At 48.8% G+C, this 23,938-nt stretch overlaps 2 protein-coding genes across 3 annotated transcripts; both read right to left on the bottom strand.

Moving 5' to 3' along the window:
- Positions 1-1,763: 1,763 nt before the first annotated feature.
- LOC127022940 (glutathione S-transferase theta-1) lies at positions 1,764-12,503 on the bottom strand. 2 transcript variants are annotated; one of them, XM_050906807.1, is made up of 6 exons: positions 12,392-12,503; positions 12,189-12,245; positions 7,821-7,908; positions 6,547-6,697; positions 4,118-4,294; positions 1,764-3,065 (listed from the first exon to the last, which is right to left on the bottom strand). In XM_050906807.1, the coding sequence occupies exons 1-6, from the start codon at positions 12,501-12,503 to the stop codon at positions 2,865-2,867; spliced, it is 786 nt and encodes a 261-aa protein (XP_050762764.1). In that variant the 3' UTR covers positions 1,764-2,864. The 2 variants fall into 2 exon arrangements, with proteins under 2 accessions (XP_050762764.1, XP_050762765.1); XM_050906808.1 differs by lacking the exon at positions 12,189-12,245.
- Positions 12,504-16,832: 4,329 nt separating this feature from the next.
- Positions 16,833-23,176, bottom strand: LOC127022777 (glutathione S-transferase theta-1-like). Its single transcript, XM_050906538.1, has 5 exons — positions 23,065-23,176; positions 20,035-20,122; positions 19,332-19,482; positions 18,581-18,757; positions 16,833-18,029 (listed from the first exon to the last, which is right to left on the bottom strand). Exons 1-5 carry the CDS (start codon positions 23,174-23,176, stop codon positions 17,823-17,825), a joined length of 735 nt encoding a protein of 244 aa, XP_050762495.1. The 3' UTR covers positions 16,833-17,822.
- Positions 23,177-23,938: the final 762 nt, after the last annotated feature.

A 23,938-nucleotide genomic window follows, 5' to 3' on the forward strand; every position in this document is an offset into this window, starting at 1 on the left:
AGATCAGAGGTGTCTAATCTAGAGATCAGAGGTTTCTCAGAAGCTGAGCTACTGTCCAGTGAGGGTTACATGTGCTCATTTACAGCAAAAGGTTATGAACCAGTTAGATTGAAAGGTCATCTTGTTTAAAGCACAGCACTGTTGTGAAAATTGGCCCTGTACAATGTGACATTTTCATTTTCTAGTTCTAGACAATCCTAATGAAAACTGATGGAAGTGCTCATTTTTTTGCTGGGGGAATTGCTTGGCCTTCACTTCTGCTAATGAAGACAATACTGGCACGAGGAGCAGCCTGTATAAACCAGCCAGCAATAAGGCTGGAAAAAGATTTCTAGAAGAGGGATTGTGAAGAGAGAGACCCAACCGCAGAGGGACGGGGCACTGCAGGCTGGCAGGAGGTGGCTGCTTGCAGTGGTAAGTGGCAATACAGACGATCCCTCCAAATCCAGGAAAGCAGCAGAAGAAATAACCCAGGAAAACTGTGAGATTCCAGGGTAAATTTACAGAAAGATATAATCTTGTAAATAGAAGAGATGATCCTGAGTTTGTCACCGAAATGAAGGCAGTGGGGGTCTTCAGCCACCTTGCAAACCCCGGGTGCAAGCCCACCACTGCCTGATTGCTGGGAGTCATTGCCTCTGGGTAAGATGCCATTTAGGATCCATTTTTCTATTTCTCTCTCATTCCTTCAAATACTAAAAATCTCTTCCAATTCCAAGGCCAAAAAACCCCACATGACAAGAAACCAGCATATCACAAGGCCTCCAAAAGGAAAAGAGAAGATTCAAGAATCAGATGTCAGCAATTACAACAGGACATGGGGCCGTCACAAACATCTTTAATGATACGCGTTGTCCTTTGCTCTTGATGGTTCACCATGTGAATGGCAGATTGTTCACGGCCTCCCAGAGTTTTTAAACTAAAGACATTTGTTTTATTGTTTCTGTCTTGGAGCAGGCGATTAAAATGCTTGTAGGGGGATGAACACACAACCAAGAGAGGACAGCATAGCAGCAAGTACTCTCAAACGTGCTCAGCCTTTGGAAAATCATGGTAGTTTTTTTCCCTCCTGCAGACATTTGCATGTGTCATCATCCACTTAGCAATTCCACTCTCAAAATTATCAAAAAAATCAACCACTTCCCATTTAAAATTTAACTCAGCTGTAGACAATATTTTGTGACTAAAACATCAATAAAAACATATTATTCAGCTAATGTTTGGGAAGAAAAGAAAGGAAGGGTGGGAATAAACGTGTGCCTGTTTCTAACATTTTTGGTTCACGAAGAGAGGGCCTTCAGTCAGGTCTCGTGTCTTTATAAAGAACATAACCACAGAACAAAACTTCCTGCTAATGCAAGCTGAAGTACATAATGGAGTTCTCTTTCCAGACAGGGAATTTAAAGATCTCCCTAGGCTACTGACTAAATCAGTAGTATCTAGAACTGAAACCTTAGCGAAAAACATCACGTAATTCCTGAATTATTTACTCATTTTGTCTTATCCTTTACAGGAAGACTTCTTGGGCAAGGATTTCATGGTAAAGTTCAAGGGCAACAACTACTTATGAATGGAAATATGCAGAGATATATATTCCACCAGTTTCTACATCCTTTACAATTTGCTATTTTCAACTGAAGAAACTAGAAACGGTTGGATTCTCTCAGTTTTACCTCATAAATTGTGCTGCAGTACAAAAGGGGTTTGTATTTGAGCTACAGCTAACCAGAAATAAACACAACCAAGAAAAAGAGCCCAAAAGCTCCAAAACAACTCTCTGCCCTTTTATTGTGTCACATATGTTGCTCAATGCCACAAAATCTCTTATTACTTTAGCTTCACAGGGTGACTTACTTGGTGAACTTCCATCCAGAACAGTCTCAGAAGAGCACGTCTAGATTTATTCCCCCTCTGCATTTTCTAGGAGAAATGTGGATTGCTATTACAGTATTACTGCAGAAAAAAACAATTTGATTGCTGTTACATTCTCTTTCAAGAAATCACTGTGAATGCATTCTTTCAGTGTATTCCCTATATAATATCAACAGAGTACTTTAGGTAGGCAGTTATTCGAAGGCTGTGGCCACCCTCAGCTTTTTGAAGTTCCTTGGTCTTTACTACACGAATCTCGAAGAACAGCCCCTGCCACGTGTACTGGCAGACCAAGCACCAACGAAACCCAGGCTTTCAGAAATTGAGAGTAGTGGTTAAACTGAAGAATTACGAAGATTCACAGTTGTAGATGAATATGAAGAAACTTCTCACAGAAACCTAAAGGCAAATAGGAGAAGTGTGGAATGTACATGGACAGCCAAGCAAGATGCCTCAGCAATAAGAAACTTGTAAAAAAAAAATAAATTCAATGTCTTTTTTCACTTTTGTGACTGCCTGTAGTTTTGTGCTGTACTTGTCTGTGCAGACATGTGCTGGGAAGGTGAGGATCAGGCATGCTTTGCAGTGCTTGTCACTTGAGAAGGAGCTGCAAATGTTAAAAACACATGAAAACAACGATCCTCATCCTATACAGTTCTCTAATGTTCCCAGTTTGTAGGCTGGCTCAACTTTTGTCAGGAAATACCGTTCGTGTCTCTACCATCTCTGAGAAGACTGACACTGAAATAAAACCCAGATGCACATGTTAAGTGACCTGTAGGGCCCCAGCCTTCTGTATAAAATTAATGTTTCAGGTCTTAAACCTTCCCCAGCTTCCACCCCCACAGATACAGGAAAGGCCTGGCAGGGGGGGAAACACTCTGCAATTTCTGTGTTAGAATTACAGTGCTCTTTCCAGTTACACATAGAACTGGAGGTCAGAGAAGAAGTTAAAAAAAAAAGGGGGAGGAAAAATGGTAAGATAGGTTAATTCATTTCAACATCTTCATCAACACAGGTGCCAGATGCTCTTTCAGCTGTGGATCAATTTGAATGTTGCTCAGTTCTTTGATATTGAGGATCATCTCATGGGCCTGGAAGAAAAGCTCTTTCCCCACAGCATCCTCCACCCGCCTGCGCCACTCCATCAGCCTTGGTCTGTCTTCAAAGATGTCGCAACCAACTCCAACAGGCTGCAGAAAGGGGGAGAGAGCAACAGTGAGGCACTGGGCAGTCACTTCTTCACCAAGACAACAGGCACCAAAAGTGTACCTGCAGCTACAGGTAGAGGAAAAAAACATGAAGAAGAGCTCATAGAGGAGCACTAGGAAGGAGGGAAATCTCCTCTGGTCGGGTGTATCTATCTGAGGGACACAGAAGCTAGCCTATATTTTAAAGGACATTTACAAGTCAATTCCTGAGTGCCAGAACAGCTGTTACGAGCAGCAGAGATGACTACCACTTACTGTGAGTGATTTTCAGCTACAGCATTGAAGATGTGGTGGGCTGACAGCTCCAGGGACAACTGCACAGTCCACAGTACGGAGTGCTATATTATATAGCAAAACCACAGCACAAAACGCAAAGCATTTAATTGAACTAATGTCTTAGTTGACATAATCTACCCCCCTTCTACTTTCTGCCTGTGCCACTCTCTGGAACACAATGCTGTAGAGAAGCAGAACTGCTATTTTTCAGTCTCTGGGATACAGAACTGGGAGAAAGAATCACTTCTGGGCTGCAGGATCCAGGCCCTGACGGTCTGGCAGAGAACTACCAGTTTGTAACAGACTTAATTTGATTGCCTCCGTCTGAGATTCAGTCTTGCATCTTCCAGACATGGCATGGGCAAGTACCATCTGAAGAAGAATATTCTTGTATGATAAAAATATTCCTATATCATTTTCTTATTTCATCAGATCTATCTGCTATTGCTTCTCACTTTTATATATTACCTCCTTCTCTGGAGGTTAAAAATAAAGTCACGATAAAGGATGAAGGAGAAGAAGAAGTATTGTTAGAGAAGAGAAACAAAAGAGATCTGTTGCAGCCAGCTTTTTTTTTTTTTTCAAACTGGTTTTCTGAACCCACTCCCATATTCTCCTCATTGTCTTAGGCCAGTTCTGTTGAGATATGCCCTCACTCCTCTTTCTAGTGAAGCATTACCACATGCTGCACCCCTCCCTGCCCAGCAGCATCTGTTTTCCCTTGTGCTGAGACTTCCTTACCACACTCCAGCACTCACTTGCATCAGCTCCACAATGGCCACAAGATCCGCCAGAGAGATCTCGCTCCCAATGATAAAAGCCTTGTCCTGCAGAAACCTCTCCTCAAATTGCTTCAGGGAAGTGGACAGCCCCTCCATAACCTCCTGGAGCTTCTCGGAGGGCAGCGGCTGCCCTGTGAAGAGGGGAATCAGCACCTGAGGAGAGAAGAGTACAGTTGTCCATCTTGTCATGGATCTGGTGGTAGTCATTTAAGTTACACCCCATGAACTACTCATGATCGTCCGTGATCCTGCAGCAAAGCAAAGCTGCAGGAGCAGATGACGCTAGAGCTTCACAGCCTGCTGCAGTTCCAAGTAGCTCATGGACAGAGAGCACACAAGCAGTCCTAAGCGGCTGATCTGCTGTGACAGTCACCTCCAGCTAATGGGCAGCAATGCGCAGAATGAAACCAAGGATTCAGCTCGTTTTGTGCCTGGCAGTTGTGCCCTCCCACTCCGCCTTGGTGGGTTACAAAAGAAAAATGGGCAACAGCTTCAGGGAAGACAAATCTCTGCCATAGTCACCCCTGCTATGTCCTCCGTTTCAACAGCCTGCCAAGATGGGTCAGCAGGCTGCCTGCCCACCAGCCACCCCTGCCATCCACCCTGTTGTGTAACTGGGTGCTGGAGGCAGGCAGACAGGCAGGCAGCTGCCTGTCCTGCAGGGTGATGGAAAGGAGGGCATGGTGGTGGCTGTGGCAGGGAGCGTAGGAGGGAGTGGAATGCATCAGCACTGGCTGGAGAGGCAGGAAATGGCTTCTTCTGTGTGACAGCAGCCAGTGAGGCTGGGAGTGGGTAAGCACCATTTTTACACCAGCCCTTCTGTGGCCTCCAAAGCATCATTCATTAAACCACTAGAAATTTTTCCAGAGCAATCATATAAGTGCGGTCCTTGTCTCCACAGACTTGCTGGCACGGGGGGTAGTTGCCTTTCCGTGAGATTTGTCACCACTCACAGAGGTGTATGCACCATCGGAGCCCGCAGTGTTTCACAACTGCTGCCTCCACCTACCACAGCTAAAGAAATACAGTTTATTTAGAGAAGCAAAATTAAAGATACAAATTTCCATCAGTGGGAGTGGACTGAATTTCTACTTACTCCTAGTATATTCAACAATTCAAGTTGGGATTGCTTAATCCAAGACAGGATTTTTGCCAAATACATGTGGAATCTATTTCATCAGAAAATTCATGGCCAGTTCTCTTCCTAAGTGGTTCCAATTGTGCATGATGGGATCTCTGGGTATAATCACTTGAAACAGCATCTTCCTCCTTTTCTGTATCTCAGGGCAGTCTTATCTTCTCCTATGTCTAGCTAATATGCCTTCTGTTACATGGTGGCTTTATACATTTCCCTATTTTCAATTATTCTGAGGACCTTTTCTAGAGCTGGGTTATCTAATCATCAGCAGCAATCAGCTGGATTTCTTTCCCTTGGAGCACTACAATAACAGCCTGTGGAGACTGGAAGAAACTGCTTCTTGTATGAATCTGACTCATATTTGAATCGCTTCTCTGTGCTCTCTAGCCAAAAATTCAAATGTCAATAAATCAAAAAGCTAAATGAGTCCTGATATGCTTTATTAGGCACAAACAAGGGCAAACTTTACACAGGAAGAGTGAAGTTCTTACCTGTTTACTGGCAACTCTGATTTCATCTGAAATTCCACACCACAGCTGTACTTGTAGGGTTATATTTGCAGCTGGGTCTCTCCAAGGATAGCTGCATTAACTGTCTGGTGAGTTGGCTGGAAATAGGTATCCAGCAAAATCATCTGATACTAAATGATTTTCTGCCTCCGGGTGATTCTGTTAATTTTGCCTAAACGTAAATTGATCTGACCACACCGAATAAAGAAATTCTGCCATTCTCTCCATGTCTCTATTCTGTCTGTCGCTGAGCCCAGTTCAGAGAAGTACCTAAGTGTGCTGGAAGCAGAAGGCTCCTTCTGGATTTCCACCCTGATGGGGCTGCAGGGACTTGTTGTATGAAGAATGCAAGCCCTTCTGCTTCCAGCAACAAAGCACATGCTCGCCAAAGAAGCAAAACTTCTGCCTATGTGCACACTCTGCACAGCTGTGCAGTGAGGGGGAGGCCCTTGGAGCCAACACCCAATCTGTTATATATTCATTCACAAACCCAGGCAATGGAAGTCTGTTGTGCTTTGAGACCTTCTGTACCAGACCTACTTTAAGGAAAAAAACAAAATGACCGAAGCTGCTTTTGCCAGATCCTGACATGGAGCAATCAGAAACAGCTCCCTCTCTGACAGCTCCTCTCAGCTAGGAATGGCCTAGGTTTGTTATTTCAGCATGACAAACTCTCTCCGAATTGGGGCTGTTCAAATGCTCAGTATTCTGCCAGGAAAACATCACTTCACTCGTATTTTAATATTCAGTCTCCTTACCTTGATCCACATGGTCTTAGGAGCATTAGCCCGGATGTTAGCATGATGCCAGGAGAGGTATTCATCTACCTGGGCCCGTTTCTGTATGTCTGATGGGTACCAGTGGTCGGGAGTGTTGTACTTTCGACTCAGATACAGCAGAATGGCAGTGCTGCTCAGATATTAACAAGAGACAAGAAAGGGGTCAGGGAGTTAGGATGCAGAATGCTTTCGCCTAAGCTCCCTCTCCTGCCCCTTCTGAACTTGCTGCTTCTACTATAAGGCATTCCGATCAGGATTTCCGATGGAGTCTAGGGACCATATATAGGCATCTAATTCATGTTGACATCAGAGATGGCACTTAATCACCTTAGCTCCCATGAAAACTTTAACCTGCTGGAAAGTCACAGCACTGTTTAGGGTGCAGAGTACTGCTGGACAGTACTGGGGTAAACAGACAATAAAGCTCCATAATCATCTATCAGCAATGTCAACCCCACTTGTTCCTCGACTGTTCTGACCCATCTCTCCGAGACCTGCGCATGTTTATGTGCTTGTGTACTAAATGAAACTCTCTAATGGGTTATGTTGCCTTTTCATCAGATCTGTCTCTAGCCTGCAGCTTCCACTGATGTCAGCAGAAGTCCCAGCAAGGAGAGCCTACAGAATCTTTTTGTGTTTGTCCAGATGTTTATACTTTCACTAATTGGCAGGAGAAGTCAGATGGAAAAATACCTTACTCATCTGCAACAATATGTAGGCTGTTACTACAAAAAGAGATGCCACAGAAAATCCTATGCTGACAAAACAGAAGAAAATGCAGACCCTGCTACTACGCTGATACTCCTCTAGTTCAATTATTTCAGTATTATGGCACCATTAACCAGTCTCCATATTAATCTTATAATGTAAAACCTAAATTTTATCTCTGTAGGTGTTCACTTGGCCTTTATGACTAATTCAGATAAACAGAACTTTTTCCTAGGGTAAAAGGGATTTTTTTTTCCAAGGTAAAAAGGATTTTTATAAGCTTTAAGCATTTCCCAGAAATGTTTGTAATCCCATTCTGAGGTAAATGCATTCAGGGTAAGATCAAGAAGTTAAGTCAGCTGATTTGTTTACATTCTGAAAGATAATTCAAACAGAAAATGGACACAGAGCAAATGAGGTTATACTATTAAAAATAACCAACACGTTCATAAATTCTGTGATCCTTAATCATCAGTGGGAATGACATCTCCTAAATACTGCACAGATTACTGGCACCCAAGGAAGTCTAAGGATTAAGTTCTTACCATTCTGCTAGGGTGAAGTCTCCATCCTTCAGTGCTGGTACTTTCTTCAAGAGGCTGACTTTGCCAGCTCCTTCACTATTAGATGGCCCTAAGAACATGAACAGACAAGTCAGAGGTTAGAAGTGTATCTGCCAGTGAATGATAAATGAAATACCTGTAGCCAACTGGACAATCAGTGAACTGTGTTAGGATTTGCCTACACAGTCATATTTCACAATTAAAAGGTAATGAAATCAAAGAGTCAGTGTAAAAGCTATCTGCAGAGGGCAGTCGGCTCAGGCTGGGCACAGGGCATGGAGCAGTTCACATTTCTACACAGGAATTCTGTTGCTTGACTCAGATACCAGTAATACTTGCAAAACTTACTGAAAAAAATCACTCCCTGAGAGGCATTTAGATACCCCAGTGAAGGTACTGGTATTGAAAACACTATTGCAGATAACCAGGAACAGCGGCCTTGACTTGAGAACAGGGTGTCCTACGGCTTTAGAGACGGGGGAAAAAGACAGAAGTTAGGATGAAGACAACTGAGCATCTAAAAAATACTTAATATGTGCCAAGGAAGCAGGGTCTGGAAAAGTTGAGTCTGCATGTAGAGCATCCTAACGAGGGCAGATGGTTGCTACTCCTGCTCCTGTTCCCACAGGCAACACCAAAACCAAGTAATTTTCCTGCAGTCTGTAAATGTGGCTGACTAGCTAGGATGCAGTCGTGATGGAAAGCAACTGAAAAGCCTTGTTCCCACAGGGATCACTGCAGTGGCTAATGAATCAAAGAGAACCCGGCTGGCTGATAGACACACGGAGCAAAATCTTTTTCCTGTTTGTTTGTCTCTGAAGAGCAGAGGGAATTGAGCATTTACGAAGAAAGTAAATGCTGTCAACAGAGCCAGTCCCTCGGCAGACACGCAGCTGAGGATGTTTCCAGAGTTTTTGCTGGGATGGGAAAAACACGAATGCCAGCAATACAACAGTAGGCTCATGAAATAATTCACTGTGCCACAGTGGACATTCGCTAGGGGCAGGGAAGCTCAAACACCTCTACCCTGCATTACTCCTGGCTCTGTGTTCCTCCTGGCTCTGCATGTCAACCTACCTCTGTCAGGAAAATGCAGGAGGAAGACACCATCCCATAAGAGTTTAAACTCCACAGTCCCTTGGAGTTTGGAGTCATTAACAGCTGACTATCTAATCAGGTTTTCAGTTTCCCACTGCAGGCACTGGACTTGCCAGTCAGCAGTTAAATGCCAGGGAATTGTACAAAAGTCCAGGAACACTTACGTAAGAGAAGGTGTGAGGAGATTGTTTGCTTTGCTTGTTTTAAGTGCTCTCTAGAAGGAAGTATTACATTTAGGGTGCAAATCCTGATCAAATCACCACGACCAGCAGGAGGTCTTGTACAAAAATCCCTTTGTTCAAAAAAAATAAGGGCCGTTAACTAACAGACAGTGATTTACATCCCCAAGAACTATTTGCCCCCATTCAGGAGGCAGTGGCAGTGTCTGCTTTACTGGACAAATGTGCAGCAGGAAATAGTCTCCAAGAAATAAAATCAGCCTTTGGACTATCAAGTTTATTTGCAGTTGGCTTTGGAAAGGGGTGGGAGAAAGGAAGGTTGCTGCATTACAGATTTCAGACTACTTTCCCAATATTGATTTCACATAATGAGACAAATCAAGCAGAGCAAACATTACCACCCTGTTCTCCTTTCTAGCTGACTAGCCTCTACCTTGTTTCTTCTTTGAGAAGTGCTTTTTTAAATTCCAGTGCAAGTAGCTTCATCAGAGACTAAGGTTCACATCCACCTGCTGTCTGAAGTGATTCAAACCCCAGTCTTCCATCTCACTGAGAAATGTCTCTGGCTACCTCCGGCGATGGTGGCCTCCAGCTTAGCTGGGTAAGAGGTTCCATGTGCACGGCAGAACCAGGCAGCATTGTTAGGAGAGGTAGGAAGAAAGGGCTTCTTAAGAATAAGAGCCAGACAGAAAGTGCAAGTTAAGCCTAATAATTGAGAAACTTGAACACACACACACACACACACACAAATCCCTGAAAATCAAGCCAGCAGGCAAAGTACAAGAACAAGGTGCCTTATGCCCATGGTTTATATCATAAAAACAGTGAGGCAAATTTGTGTAAATCTACTGTCATGCAAGCAGTTGCTCTGGGAAGGTGCTTGGTCCTGTGCTTTTACAAAGTGGTTATCACACACCCAGCTCTGGTGAGATCTGTAGAGTTCAGGTGGTCCTTGGAAAAATGCAGCAGAAAGTTGCAAGTCAATAATGCTTACAACTAATGAGCGGTCAATTCTCAGCCCTAGCTGTCTGGTCGTTCTGCTGTCTGTCTTTATCATGCAAGGTAGCGGGCAACTGAGAAACAACGATATGAGAGGTAGGCAGTGGGTGAGGGCAGCCTGAATCAGATTTCAGCCTGCTTTCATTGTGCAGCAGTCCTAGCAGAAATACTGAACATACTAGTCCCCTGACGGGACTAACATGTCATTACAGCAGGCTGGACAGTAGGTCAGTGTCTGTTACACAGGCTGCACCACAGCCCAGGGATGGCACCTGGTTTGCTTTGGCTCATACAGGGTCTTTGCGTACACACATAAAAGACCTGTGCCGAGACTCTGCCACTGAGCTGCAAACTGATAAAAGCCTTGGTATGAACACTAACTCCAGGTTGCTTCATTGGGACCGATTGCTTATTGTATTAAAATAGAGACCAATATTTGTATTTGCCATTAAGCAGAGGTTAAGCTTGTGCTTCTCGTCTAGCAAGCAGAGCCAGCCTTTTTGTTTAGTGGTATTAGGTGGCCCATCTTTATCATTCCCGTGATGTTGACTTGACTTACGGTGCTGTTTAACATCAGTTGCATCTGGTGTAATTAGTTCTCGATGTCCCCCAAGGATATATATATACACATACTGCGTGTATTGCTGGGCTTTGAGGAGTAACTTTAATAAGCAGAGTATTATTTTTTCCCTGTCAAAAAGCAGGGCAGGCTGCACACAGGAGGAATTCTTAAGCATAAGTCATAGTGCAGGGAAGGAGATTTACTGGTGGGTAAAAGGAGCAGCGGACAAGATTTTACAGAAGTAGAAAGGAAAAAAAAAAAATCAGTCTATTTGCCAATCACGTCCCTGCCTAATCATCTCCTCAGCCAAGGATTTCCAAGTACTATGCTTTGCCTTAGGCAAAAAAGTAACAATTTACTAGGAAAACGCAATATGTAAATGGACAATAGTCATCTTATACAGTTGGACAAGTCTGAACAGCTGAGTGTTTCTGCTCAGTACACCGTTCCCAGAGCACTCCTCGGCGGTCACTGTGACTAAGTTGCTAGAAATGGCTGGAGGAACATTCCTTGGGGATCCACAAAAATAGATGCAGCACAGCTATGAGACCGCTCTGGGAATAAGAACTGCGTGGTTAAACTATTGTATTCAGGCCCCTTGGCAGAGCATGTATTTAAAATCGCTCCGGTTACCCGAGGAGCTAGTCCTTCCCTCCCAATGGGCCAAGCAGAGCTTCCAGGGGCTGGGAGTGGATTCAGCTCTGATGTGCAAGTCTGGGCAAGCTTGACCTGTTTCACCTTCCCCAGGCAGGATGGGACCCTGTCTTGAGAGGCCACCAGGGTGAGACCACAGATAAGCCTCTCTGAGCTCCGCACCTCGGCATCCCTCTCATACACGGGTGATCTCCCGCTTCCACTAGCTCCAGCATTTTGCTGCCTCCAAGGGTTCAAGCGTTTCCTCCTTCGGCTGAGACTGAGCCTCCCCAAACACGGGCTGACGTCGCCTCAGCAGGCAGAGGACCCTTGCATCGCTATTGATCAGCAACGGGCCGAACTGAGCTCCCCTATGGGAACGGTCCCAACCGGCTCAATAGCTCGTCAGTTCCCAGAGAAGCAGCAGCAGCACAGGACAGGAGAGCGAAAGGGGGCGGTGGGATGCTGCTCAGAGAGCGGCGCCGGAGGGGCGACGGCCGGGCAGCCGGACGCGCTTCTGCTCCTCTGTCGGGGAGGCGAAGGGGCTCCGCTGGGGGCCGTGAGAGCAAACCCCCCCCCCGCGGGCTGCGCGATCCGGGACCGGAGCCATGGGCCCTTCTGCCCAAAGGTCGCGGCCGGGGCCCAGCGCCCAAGGGCTCAGCCCGGCCCCCGCGGCCCCCGCCCGGGGACGGCGTTACAGCGCCGGGTTGCTGCCAGCGCCCCGGAGCGCGGCCTGTCCCCTCCCTGCCCGCGGGGCCGCCGGCAGGCACCCAGCGCCGCCCGGGAACGGGCCCGGCCCGACAGGACGGACGCCGGGGCGCGGGCGGTGCCCGCTGCGGGAGGACCCCCCCCCGCCTCCCCCCTCAGCTCCCCTCTCACCTGCGCGGGGCTGCTCTGCGCCGCTCCCCGCTGCCGGCTTCTTCCCCAGCACCGAGTCTGCCAAGAGCCAAGAGAGGGGCGCTGAGCCCGCGGCCCCCGGCGGGCTGCGGCCCGCCCCGGCCCCGCCGCCCGCCGCCCACCACCGCCTCCGGGGCAGCTCGGCGGCGGCGGCGGCGGCGGGCGGGCGGCCGTGCCCGTCCCACCTTTGAAGAGCTCCACGTGCTTGAACTCGAAGGGGATGTTGTTGCTCCGGGCGAAGATGTAGATGGAGCGGCAGGGCTGCGAGAGCAGGTCCAGGTACAGCTCCAGCCCCATCCTGCCGCCGCCCGGCCCGGCCTGACCCGGCCCGCGGGGAGGCTGCTGCGGCTCTGTCGCCGGCCGCCCGGAGCCGCCCCGCATGGGCAGGCGGGGGCCGAGCCGTGCGCGGGCGGGAGGCGCCCTCCCCCGGGCCGCGCCGGGCGGGGGACGCGCCCTCGGCGGGCGGCGGCGCTGAGGGGAGGCGGCGGCCGACGGCTGCGCGGGGCGCGGAGCGGGGCTCCGGCCTCCCCTGGTGCGGGGGGGGAGCGGGGCCTGCGCCTTGGGGGGGCCTCGGGGCAAAAGTCTTCTGCGGAGCGAGGACGGGAAAATGCCGGGGGACCCCAGGAGAGCCTGCCCGGCAGGGGCAGGGGCAGTGAGGCACGGCCGGAGCCTGGGCGGGGGGGGACAGGGTTCCCCGTCCCACAAGGTTAGGCAGCCCTGGCCACGCTAGGGCTGGCACTGTGCCTACGGGCCAGCTTCATACGAGTAATGGTAACTTACGAGTAACGGTAAGTTGCCAACCTCAAAAGAGAGGTTGGTACTAAGTGGCTGAGGGAGCAGGGGCTGTCATTCCCCTCCGCAGCCTTGGCTGACGCCATAGGGGCTCGGGAGCCCGCTCTCACCCACAGCATCCCACCATGGCTCTCACAAGGTAAATGCTTGTTGTCGTAACACGGTCCTGCAGGGATGTGTCACGCTGCAAACAGGGCCCTTGTACGACGTCCTTTAGCGTTCATCTCGCACCGCTAGATCTCAGTATGGTTTTCAGTTCAGAAGATAATTCTTTGGTCACGTAGTCTCTGCCCAGCACTGCGAGGTGACACCTGAATGGCAGTGACGTGTGGAGGACTTCTCTGCGGGCATTACCTCTGTGTACTCACAGTGAAGTGACTTTCCTCTCTCCCTGGTATTTGTCATTTCAGATTTCCACGCAAGCGGAGGAGAACTAAAGAAGCTCAGACTGAATTCAAGCCCTGCACGGAGCCCACAGCGTTTCACAGCTGTGTGACTCAGGGAAGGTGACATGCTGGTTGAGTACAGGGACTTCTGGGACTCTGGAAGATAGAGCAGCTGAACCACTCAGAGCAAAGTCACCCCCAGTCAAACCCACCTCGGCTCAGCTGACATGTTTTTATCAGTGCTGTGCCAGAGAGCTTGTATGTCACGCACAAATCCTTAGAAAGAGCCACAGGAACCTCAGGGAGAGGGAACTGGAGGATCAGTTGCTCTTTTACTTGTGTGAAGGATCATTACAAGGGGTGGTGAAAAGGCTTGGATACTCAGCTGGGAGCTCGTTGACTGGATAAATTGCAAACTGGAACACTTTCAGGTGCTTCCCTTTATACCACTTCGCCAAGACTTCAGCTCTGCGAACTCCTTAGGAACAGAGCTTACTGTTAGACTGTTCAGTCTGCCAGAGTCTGGTGAACAAGCTGCATCTCAGCATGAAGTATCGAGTCCGCTGCACCACGCACCTATTTTCAGAGTTGTTGTTCAGATTTAGAACCGCACGATAATAGTTTTTCAGTTTCTTGGCCAGAATAGGGAGAGGGGCTGTGTACACCCTTCAGTTCCCCTGCAGAACAGTTTACCCTCTAGAGCACCTGCACACAGCACCAACGCGCCGGAGATGAAGGCTCGTAGAGTATTGTGGCAGGTGCTTGAGTTCACATCAAACTCCTTCAGCGCAAAGAAATCTTAAGTGTTAAGGGAGTGGCGAAAAGGAGCGTGAATGTGGCTCTGCACAGGTAGTAGTCCGAGAAGTCTTTGTGCTTCAAAATGGTTGCATATCCCTACTCTGAGATATCACTGAGAAGAGTTTGTTGATCTCGGCAGTGGGTAGCAAGATTAGCAGCGTGGGTTCGCTTCGCTCCTTTATTTATGGTTCAATTGATCCATTAGTCCTATGTGGACATCAAAGATCTTTTCGTGTGCTTCCTGGAAATGTTCCTTCCCTAAGTTTTTCTCCAATTTGCTGACTGCACTGCACAGCCCATGCAACCAAAGAGATATTTTAATCTGGTCATGTTCTATGGCATTTGATTGTGTTATTCCTGGCTCTAGGCTAGTGCTTCTAGCACTGTATTTTCATTTGGCTCCATCACCTCAAAGGCTGTTTTTCCTGCCTGTACTTTCTCTAGCAGCTTTTTGGAAACAGGAACAACACAGAAAAAATGCAGTAAGTTTTGCAGTTTATTTCTTAATTGTTTAGAAAAGCTCTCAGGATGTGTATCTGCTTTTTAAACATTCTTCCCATTTTGTGTATCCCAGCTTCATTTTATTCTAGAAATCACAGGCTCTCACCTATTTCCAAATAGCCCCTGGCAAGAACTGAGGAAATTGAATCAGAACAGTACATTAAACTGTCACTGGAGGTGTAACCCTTCTCCATATTCAGGTGAAAGGGGAGTGGACACCAAACAGACCTTGCACTGAGGCAGGCAAAACTCTTGCACAACCTGGTGGGTTTTGGCAGGCAGCTCCTGGGGCTTTCAGTCTAGGAGCTGGAACCGGCCAAGATCAAATGACACACATGAACAAAATGGGGGAGGTGGAGGGATAGCAAAAGGCAAAGTACAAGGACGAGATGCCTTATCTCCACGATTTAGAGCGAAAAAACAAGCAAGGCAGATTTCTCTGTTGTACAGCTCTTGCCATCCAAGGAGGTGCTTTGTCCTGCATGCATAGAAGGGCTCCAAATGCCGCTGGTCACTGCACACAGCTTCATTGGGAGAGTGAACCTACAGTTTTAGAGCAGACAGAGAACACTATGAGAAAAACAATTTAAAATCTCCTCCTGTCACCACGACCATGCTGGAGCGAGGCGAGTGTGTTTATCCTTTGTGACGCTGGCAGTGGAGGAGCACCAGACAATGCGCTCTGAACATAGTTCCAACTTGTTTTTGAAGGCAGCTGTCGTTGCAAAAGCACACAATGGGTGACGTTTAAGGAACTTGTGATTATTCAAACAAGCAGAAAATTGGCTCAAGACTCATTTACATGGAGCTCTTGTGCTGCAAGTATCATATATAAGAAGAAGAGAAAAAAAAAAAAGGACACTTTATTTGCTTTGGCTCATGCAATGGTTTTGCATGCACAGCAGCCCAGTCTTGAGATTCTGCAGGGAGATGTGTATCAAGAAAAGGTCTGCTACCGAGCCCAGTTTGAGATCTGTCAAGATTAGCACTCTGTCCATTAGGCTCCTGGTTTTGATTATTTCTCTGCTCTGCTTCTATTTGAACAGAAGCTGTGTGAGGCATTTATTGTGCTGGTACAAGTTTGCTGTTTACAAGAAAGGGAAAAGTTGGAGGTCAGGAATCTGGAAGTTAGGTAAAGTACAAACGTGATAACAGGAGGGAGTGCAGTGAGGCTGGGCAGCTTTGGTGAGGTAGCAAAGAAGGACCTCTTTTATTCCAGTGGTGTGCAGAAGCCCAGCTGGTGGCTGTGGTAAGCTGCAGGTTATAGACGAAAGGAAGTGGTAGGTGGTACAACGTAAACAGGCCATTTTCTTTAGACTTAGCACTGCAGGCAAGGTGCTGCAGCAGGGTAGCAGTGCAGCGCCTACAGGGCTTGCTGCTCAGGCACCAACCATGCAAGCATTCTCAGGGCGAGAAGAAAGCCGCTGTCACCGACTTTGCTGACTGGAGTGCAATAGGCTCTACTCAACAAACTTACCAATAAAAAAATCAGGTAAGAAGACAAATATCCCTGCCTGTGTCAGCAGTGAAACTGAAAGAGTTTTGGGGCAAGTCTGCTTTTTCACCACCGACATTTAGGATTTCCTGCAGGTTGGAAGAACGGAAGGTAAAAGGGATCAGCCTGCTTGGCTGCTTTCGCTCAGCCCGCAGGGACATGCGTTGCAAGCTGTGGTTCGTGGTGCCCTTTTGAACTAAAGGGCAGGTTTACTCGGGAAACAAACGCAGAAGAGGCAGCTGGCTCATTCCCCAAAACCAGTAGGTCCAGCTGAAAGGATGTGTGAGACTGGTTTGAGCAGCTACTTTCACCTTTTCTGAGCACTGTAATAACTTGACTTGCATTAAGATAACTGACATCTCACATCCAGTGTACTATGCAGCCATCTCTGGTGGATGCTGTAACAAGCCAGCAGAGACAACCAGGCTTCCGGATACAACCAGAGCTTAACGAGGGAAAAAAAAGTTCTGCAAACTAGAACCCTCCTCATGGCTCGTACCTGGAAATGGAAGGTCACAGGGACAGGAAGGCAGGAGGGGTACAAAGGGACACAGGCGAGAGGTTGTGAAGGGTGCTGCGCAGGTGTGGAGGGTGACTCAGCGGCCGCTTCCTTCCAAATCCCGATTACAAATCCAAAGAGAGCTACAACACGTGGCAAGTGTAACCATTAACTTTACTGGAGAATCTGATGTGACAGAAGAGCAGTGGAACATTAACTGTATTTGAGGCATTACTCAGCTCATATACTGTGCACTCCGCTCACCCTGGGGCTGGCCAGCACAGCTCCCTCTGCTACCAATGCTGGCCTAGCCACGGCAGCACTCATCAGTGGAGAGAGCCTGGCTTGAATGGCTTCCATTGAGCTGACAAAGCTGCTCTGGGGAAAGGACAGAGCACCAATATGGTTTGCAGAGGGGGACCGTGTGGTTGGCAGCAGCTTCACCTAGAAAAGCAGCTTTTCTCAGCTGTGCGGGCTGTTCTTTGTAGAGTATGGCATGAGTCTCTGGTTGAGGATCTTTATTCACGGGACTAACCCCGTCCTTCCCAGAAGCTGGAGGCCTCACTTGGGTACCTGCACAGCCCCCCCTGCTCCTCCCACAGGTGACACAGCAGCCTCTAGTAGCCAGGTGCTCTAAGAGAGCCCTGGCAGGGTCCCCACCACAGGCTGGGTCCTGACCTGTCTCTTCACTAAAGAGCAGACTGAGCACATTGCAAAATGAAAGCCATTTTCAATGATTTTTCCTTGTTTCAGACAGAACTGCTCTGCCATACCCTCAGGAAACCTTCGCCCCTTCTATAGTGCTGTGACCTGGAAAACTCAAAACAGGGATGGAAAGGGCAGTTCTGACTGGCCCCAGTTCCCACATGGACCGAATTGCCTCTGTCCTCAAGCAGATCCAGTGGTGTCGGAGCAAGAAAGAAAAGCCTATAGGGCTACAGCTCACATATCTGTAGTGGACAAGAGAGGAAAGCAGCTCACTGCAGTCTGTTTAAGATGTAGTTTTCTTCCCTTCTAAGTTGCAGAAAGGCTGTGATTGAAGTGCATTTTGTGGAATGGTGTTTCTGTATGGTTTTTAGAAGAAATGCTGAAATACTACAAAAAGCCTGCAATAATTAATCCATTTTACTTAAGAGTATAACCCCCTAATTCTGGCTGGCCTGCTTTAGGAGCTGGTGCTTGAAATGCTCCAGCAGTTCAGGTGCAACCTTATCAGCGGTCAAGTTCTTGGCGTTCAAGATCCCTTCGTGGGCTTCCTGGAAGAGCTGCTTCCCCACCGCTTCTTCCACCCGCCTGCGCCACTCTGCTAACTTCGGCCTCTCCTCAAACAGGTCGTAGCCAGCACCTACAGGCTGCAGAGAGAGAGCAAGAGAACCTGGGAGTGAGTCAAACAGTGCATTTGCCAGCGATGGGACCACACGGAAGCACGGATATGCTTTTGGCTCAAGGCAGCAGACAGTCCTCACATTAGGTGGAGTTCATCTCTGGTTCTTAGCTAGTAGGAAGCAAGTGTTGTCATCCTCAGCAGCTGCTGTCCCCTGGGACGTGCAGCAAAAGCACTGCCATGGCTAACCAGAGAGCTGTCTAATGCAGAACACAGAGGTCCACGCACATCAACACATCTCTTCCAAATATCTGTACTTTCTCTGACTAGTTTGTAATTTATCTTTTTTCTGAGGAATTTTGTCCATACTTCTATAGAGAGAACTGTCTCAAAGTAGGTGTTCCCTGGCAAACTCAATTATGGTCAAAGTCAAAAAGGAACAAGATTTAACTCCACTAAGGAGTTAACTGCAGGGAGAAAGATCTGCCATTAAAGAGGTGGTGGTGCTGCAGCCACACCTTGGCCTGGCCTGCCTGCAACCCAGCCTGCATATCCAACAGCGTTGGGGTTGATGCTCACCTGCATGAGCTCCACCAGTGCTACAAGGTCTGCCAGGGAGATCTCGCTGCCTGCGATGAAGGGCTTGTCCTGCAAGAACTTCTCCTCAAACTGCTTCAGGACAATGTTCAGCTCTTCAGTAACACTTTCCAGTTTCTCTGGAGGAATTGGCTGGCCTGTGAGGAGAGGCAGCAGCACCTGGCAGGGAGAAGAAACAAGTTGCTTTTTACATATTTCCCTCCAAACTTAGTCCACACCCTCCCACTGCCTTCTTCTAAGGATCCCTCACCAGCCATGCATGAGAACAACTGGTACTGCTAATCTCCTTTGGCAGATTAACATTAATATCAGTCATTAATTCCTGCCTGTCCTTGTCTCCCCCTAGAAAGTCTGAAATTTCAACCACGAGAGTCTCCTCTCAAGGGAAGGCTGCATCATCTGCAAGCAGCTGCATTTTGTTTTCCAGTGGGAGGTTCGTTCTTTCCATGAAGCTGGGCAGAAGGCAGTGAGCTGTGTCTGGTGTTAGCTGCTCACCCAGGATGAATCTGCTTTGGATCTCAGTGCATGCACAGAGCGTGGCTGCAGCATGAAGCATTCGGGCCACTTCAGTTAGGCTCGGCTGAGCAGCCAAGTCAATTCCAGATCTAGTTTTGTTCCTGTCTGTCACCTGGCTTGTACATTTGCTTAGAAGGGCCCTGCACACAGGAGGTACTTCCTGGGCCATTGCACTTACAGCTCTTAGCGCTTTGGTTTTGGTATATAATGGTCTTACCTTAGTTAAGAACAGCTTGCTCCCCTTCCCACGAATGTTGACGTGCTGCCATGACAGGTACTCATCAACCCTAGCCCTTTTCTGCAGGTCAGATGGGTACCAGTGATCAGGAGTCTTGAATTTCCGGGCCAGGTACAGGAGGATTGCAATGCTGCCCAGAGAGCAAGACAGGCTGGTGAGGTGATAATCTGAGATAAAAGCACCTCATCCTTTCTCCTTCCCCCAGATTTTGCATTGCTGGACCAGGAGCAATACAAACCTGATCTGAGTCAGGTCTAAGTGCAGGACACACAACTGCCAGCGAGGCAGAGCACATGAGAGTGTTTGTGCTGGCTTGACCAGCTGCCTGTGGACAGCAATTATGTGATACATCAGTCCAGCGAGACAGATGAGGCCTGCTGGTACCATTACCCCATCAACATTTTTGAGCAAATATGAGCTGCAGAACAAATTTATACCAAATCCGAGCTTTGTGTGAGCAGCAGCTCACAGATTTTTCCATGATCAATGCTGTTTGAGTTGCTTACATGAGAATACTTCTCTTGAAACACAGGTTTATGTTATGTGCAAGTGGAACAGGTAGGAAGGAGGCAAACAACTACCTGAGCTGGAGTTCTAGGAGAGACCAAACAGTGCACTGGCAGAATCCAGGCATTAGGATAAGCAATACTGCAGTAGGGGTTTGAGCTTATTTGAGCCTCACCTCTCTGCTAAGGTGAAAGAACCATCCCTTAGTGCGGGCACCTTCATCAGGACGTTAACCTTCTGGAACTCCTCCGTCCTGTGCTGCCCTGAGGAGGGAAATGAGAAGTTTTACTTGGCAGTGATGCTCAGGACCTGTCTGCAAACACCCGAGGAGTCTGTGGGGACTATCTGGCCTCAAGTGCCTGGTTTTGATTGTAGAAATACAGTCTTGTTTAAGTTTACAAGCAATCAAAAAGTGCCACAGGGTGAATAGGGCATTTGCCCTATGATGTCAGCTTACTTGATTATTGCCTGCATACCAGAACAACCTCTCGACAAGGGTCAGAATGGTTAAGAGTCCTTTCATACCAACAGCGCTTGTCAACTCAGGGCTCTATCAGCTCTAAGTTTATGCCTGGAGGTACCTGTCCTGTACAAACCCAGAGTGAATACTGAGCTCCTTGGAGGAAAGGGATCTCGGTATCAGAAACATGAACCACAAGGACAGTGAGAAAGCAGATTTTTTTGTTTTCCTGGAAGATAATATAATTTATATTCAACTCTCTAGTCCTCAGATGAAAATAAGTGTCTATGATTCCATATAAAGCCATGGGTACTTCATTACAGATCTATCAGTCAGCTCTCTCTGTGGGTTTTGCGTATCCTTTATCAGACCAAATACGGATTTGAGTTTGCTTTTAAGCTATCTTGTAGGTCCCCCCCAAAAGGCAGGCAGAGTGAACCTGACAGAAGGTGGTGCTTTGTTCATCTGAGGTCTCAGCGTGCTCCATTATGTTTGAACCCAGTCCCAGAAGCCTTATGTGACTCGTTTGTGCCAGCCTTTTCCAGCCGCTGGCTTCAGTCATGTGTGTGCACCTCTGCATTCAAGTTTCCCTAACGTCTAATCTCATGCCATGTCCTGCTACATGAGTCACCTGAGAATCTCTGTGCCAGAGGAGATGCTCTGGAAGCGGTTTTAGTTTTCCCAGTACTTGCCAAACCTGATCTGTGACTATTCCCCTGCCACTTGGCTCACAGGCCGTCTCCCACACCCCCTTTCAAAAAGACATTGGGATTTCCTGCATGTGGTGTGCGCATTCCAGGTCCTCAGGTGTCCCTGGAGTGTCGTGTGATTTCTATCCGTTCTCACTCTTTCTACCCATTTCCTTGAGACCTAGCCTACTGGGGGCCCGAGAGCTTTTCTGGGGGACACATTTAACCCACCAGCTCAAATCTGAGTATATGTTCCCTCACCTGGTCCTTACATACCGTGCAGCGAGGCCACCCTCACCGTATCCCCGAGTGGGTGCTCATTCAGGGGCTGGTGTGCCCATACCAGACTGCTGAGCAGCTGGATCCTGAGCTAACCCAGCTGCAGGTACCAGGAGCGCTTCCCCACGGAGGTGCACACACTGCAGGAATGGGACGCACCTCTAGCATTCCCGTAAGCCAAATTACGCATCTTAAATCCACTGACCAGAAGGAAACGCTGATGCCACAGGGCACAGAGCACTGGGAAACTGTGATTTAGTTCACTTTCCTTCCTCTCAGTTCCCTGATACCTGTATTTCAGTTGTTCCATTCTCCCTGATGCTCTCATTGCTTGCCTGCCAGTCTCCTCTCCTTTGTGCCAGTGTCTCACCACAACAGTTTATTTATTGGGAAAGAAGGGGAAGGACACTAGATTGGCCTGTCCCCAGCTACAAACAATAGCAACAATTTTTCCCACTGAGACAGGTCAAAGGACAGCCGCAGTAAGGCGCAATCAACGCACAGCTAAGGAGTGCAGGGGAACACCTAGAGACTAAACTACAACATGCCTGAGGTTTCTTTGAGTCACAGGCTGGAGCCTCTTTTGTTCCTTTATCAACTTCAGCCCCAGGAGCCTTCTCATCTTTCATGGTTTTTAAGAATTACTTACCGAGGCATTTTTATGCCCAATACGTTATCTTAATTTCAAATCCAGCAGAGCTCTGGAAAGATTGAAGGATAGTTTTTACCAGCTTTAGTTGCAAAGAAAGGAGATATGGATCTTTGGGCATCCTTTGGTGAAAACACATGATACCTCCTGGGGAGGCTCCTACCGATTATCAGTTGGTTTTAATACAAACTAAACCACTTTCCCTTCTTCATTTCTCACCATTCAGATCCCTGGTGGCTGCGCTATCTCGCTCTACTGCCTTCACTGTCTTTGCAAATCTGTCCTCAACCCTCTCAAAATATGCTGACCACAAACAGCTTGACCCGATGGAATGCCCAAAAGGGTGGCTGGCTGTCCTGCCCTACCTGCACACGGGGAGACATCAGCAAGCTCTGTGCATGAGGACCCTTCCCAAGGGGCTGTTAACCCCTGCCAAGAGGAGGAGAAAAGCTGCTTTGCAGCAACCACTGCTGCTTACCAGAGTGCAAAGTTTTCTAAGGAAGTTGAATTAGAGAGCAAGAGCCGCACCCCTCCGCCGTCCTCGCCCATACGTGAATGCCCCATCTCTGCTGCTTTTTGTTTCTCACCTAAATGGGGAATGGCCTCAGACCTAGCACATCCTGAGCGTTCCTTTTCAGAAAAGCAGTCCTTTTTTCGGAGGCCCATTTTCTGCTGGGGTGGGGCCGATCTCAAAGACATCGCACACCTTTGCAGTGTCTTATTTGTTGCAGAGGAGCGCAGGCACCGAGACTGCCACTTAGAAGTCAGGGTTTCTTTAGGAAATTAGATTTTGTTTTTGCCTCGACATCAGGAGCCTTCTGCAGCTGGAGGGCCACCCCACCCTCTTGCAGCATCTCGCACTGATGGGGACGATTGAGTAAACCGGTCCCACCCGCGGCGCGGCTCTGCGACGGGGCGGGCTGGTAACGAGCAGTTTGTCCGGGAGCCCGGGAGCGGCGAGGGGAGCCCCGGGGTCCCAGCGCGGCTGTCCGCAGCAGCGGGAGCAGGGGGTGAGCAGCTCGGCGGCCGGGTAACCCAGGGGCTGGGGGCCGCCGCGGGGGGGCAGAGGACTCCCCCAGCCCGCCCCAGCCCCGCCACAAGCCCCTGCCACCCCCCGGCCCCGCTCACCCTTCATCAGCTCCACGTGCTTGAACTCGAAGGGGATGTTGTTGCTCCGGGCGAAGATGTATAGCGCCCGGCAGGGCTGCGAGAGCAGGTCCAGGTACAGCTCCAGCCCCATCCTGCCGCCGCTGCCGCCGCCCGGCCCCGGCCCCGGCCCCGGCCCCGCGCAACCCGAGCGGGACGGGGCGGGGCAGCGGCGGGCCCTCCCGCGGGGGCGGAGCGCAGCAGCCCCCGCCCCGCCCGCCCGGGACCCCCCGGGGCTCCCGCCCTCCGCGGCACCGGCTTCGGCCCGGGCGCGGGTCTTCAGGCGAGAGGGACCGCCGCTCACGGCAGGACTCCTCGGGCCCCGGAGTTTAGGGGCGGGCAGAGCTGTGCCTGGGGGTTTCAAAGGACAGGGGCGATGGCAGCTTGCCAGGGCAAAGTTCCAGCCAGGCTCTGCCACCTCATATTTGAACTCGGGCTTGTCTTAATAACTGCCCGTAATTGCTTAATGATAAGGACAACCAAAGCTAGGCTGATGGGACGTAGGTGCACAAGAGGTAGATCCTCACTCTGCTCACGGGAGCTCACAGCTCTTGCAGAACAGGACTCTCCATTTCTGCTACTCTGACGCCAGCTCAGGCACCTGTGCTATGCAAAAACTGCTCAAAAGTAGTCACAGTAGGAAGACACATGCCACTTCACTGCTCTAAAACAACCCCACATTGCTCCTATCTTTACAAGATGCAACCACCCTTCCTGACACCCATCCCTCCAAGATTCCCAGCCCTTCATTTTGCTCCAATAATGTATCGCTAATGCTACTGTACACTTGTTTTGTTTTACAAAATAGTAAGCCAGAGCTGGGGCCTTTCCTGCTGAAGGTCTTGGAGGGTAGTTG

The sequence above is a fragment of the Gymnogyps californianus genome, chromosome 16 (assembly GCF_018139145.2).
Source record: "Gymnogyps californianus isolate 813 chromosome 16, ASM1813914v2, whole genome shotgun sequence".
NCBI lineage: Eukaryota > Metazoa > Chordata > Aves > Accipitriformes > Cathartidae > Gymnogyps > Gymnogyps californianus.

What these genes read in the sequence shown, in the direction of transcription:
- LOC127022940 (XM_050906807.1), bottom strand. Translation starts at nt 12,503, where the DNA reads ATGGGGCTGGAGCTGTACCTGGACCTGCTCTCGCAGCCCTGCCGCTCC. An exon ending in GCACGTGGAGCTCTTCAAAG is followed by an intron (nt 12,246 to 12,391) that starts GTGGGACGGGCA and finishes GGCTCTTGGCAG; the next exon opens with ACTCGGTGCTGGGGAAGAAG. An exon ending in GACTTCACCCTAGCAGAATG is followed by an intron (nt 6,698 to 7,820) that starts GTAAGAACTTAA and finishes ATATCTGAGCAG; the next exon opens with CACTGCCATTCTGCTGTATC.
- LOC127022777 (XM_050906538.1), bottom strand. Translation starts at nt 23,176, where the DNA reads ATGGGGCTGGAGCTGTACCTGGACCTGCTCTCGCAGCCCTGCCGGGCG. An exon ending in GCACGTGGAGCTGATGAAGG is followed by an intron (nt 20,123 to 23,064) that starts GTGAGCGGGGCC and finishes TTCCCTCCTCAG; the next exon opens with GGCAGCACAGGACGGAGGAG. An exon ending in TCTTTCACCTTAGCAGAGAG is followed by an intron (nt 19,483 to 20,034) that starts GTGAGGCTCAAA and finishes CTCTCTGGGCAG; the next exon opens with CATTGCAATCCTCCTGTACC.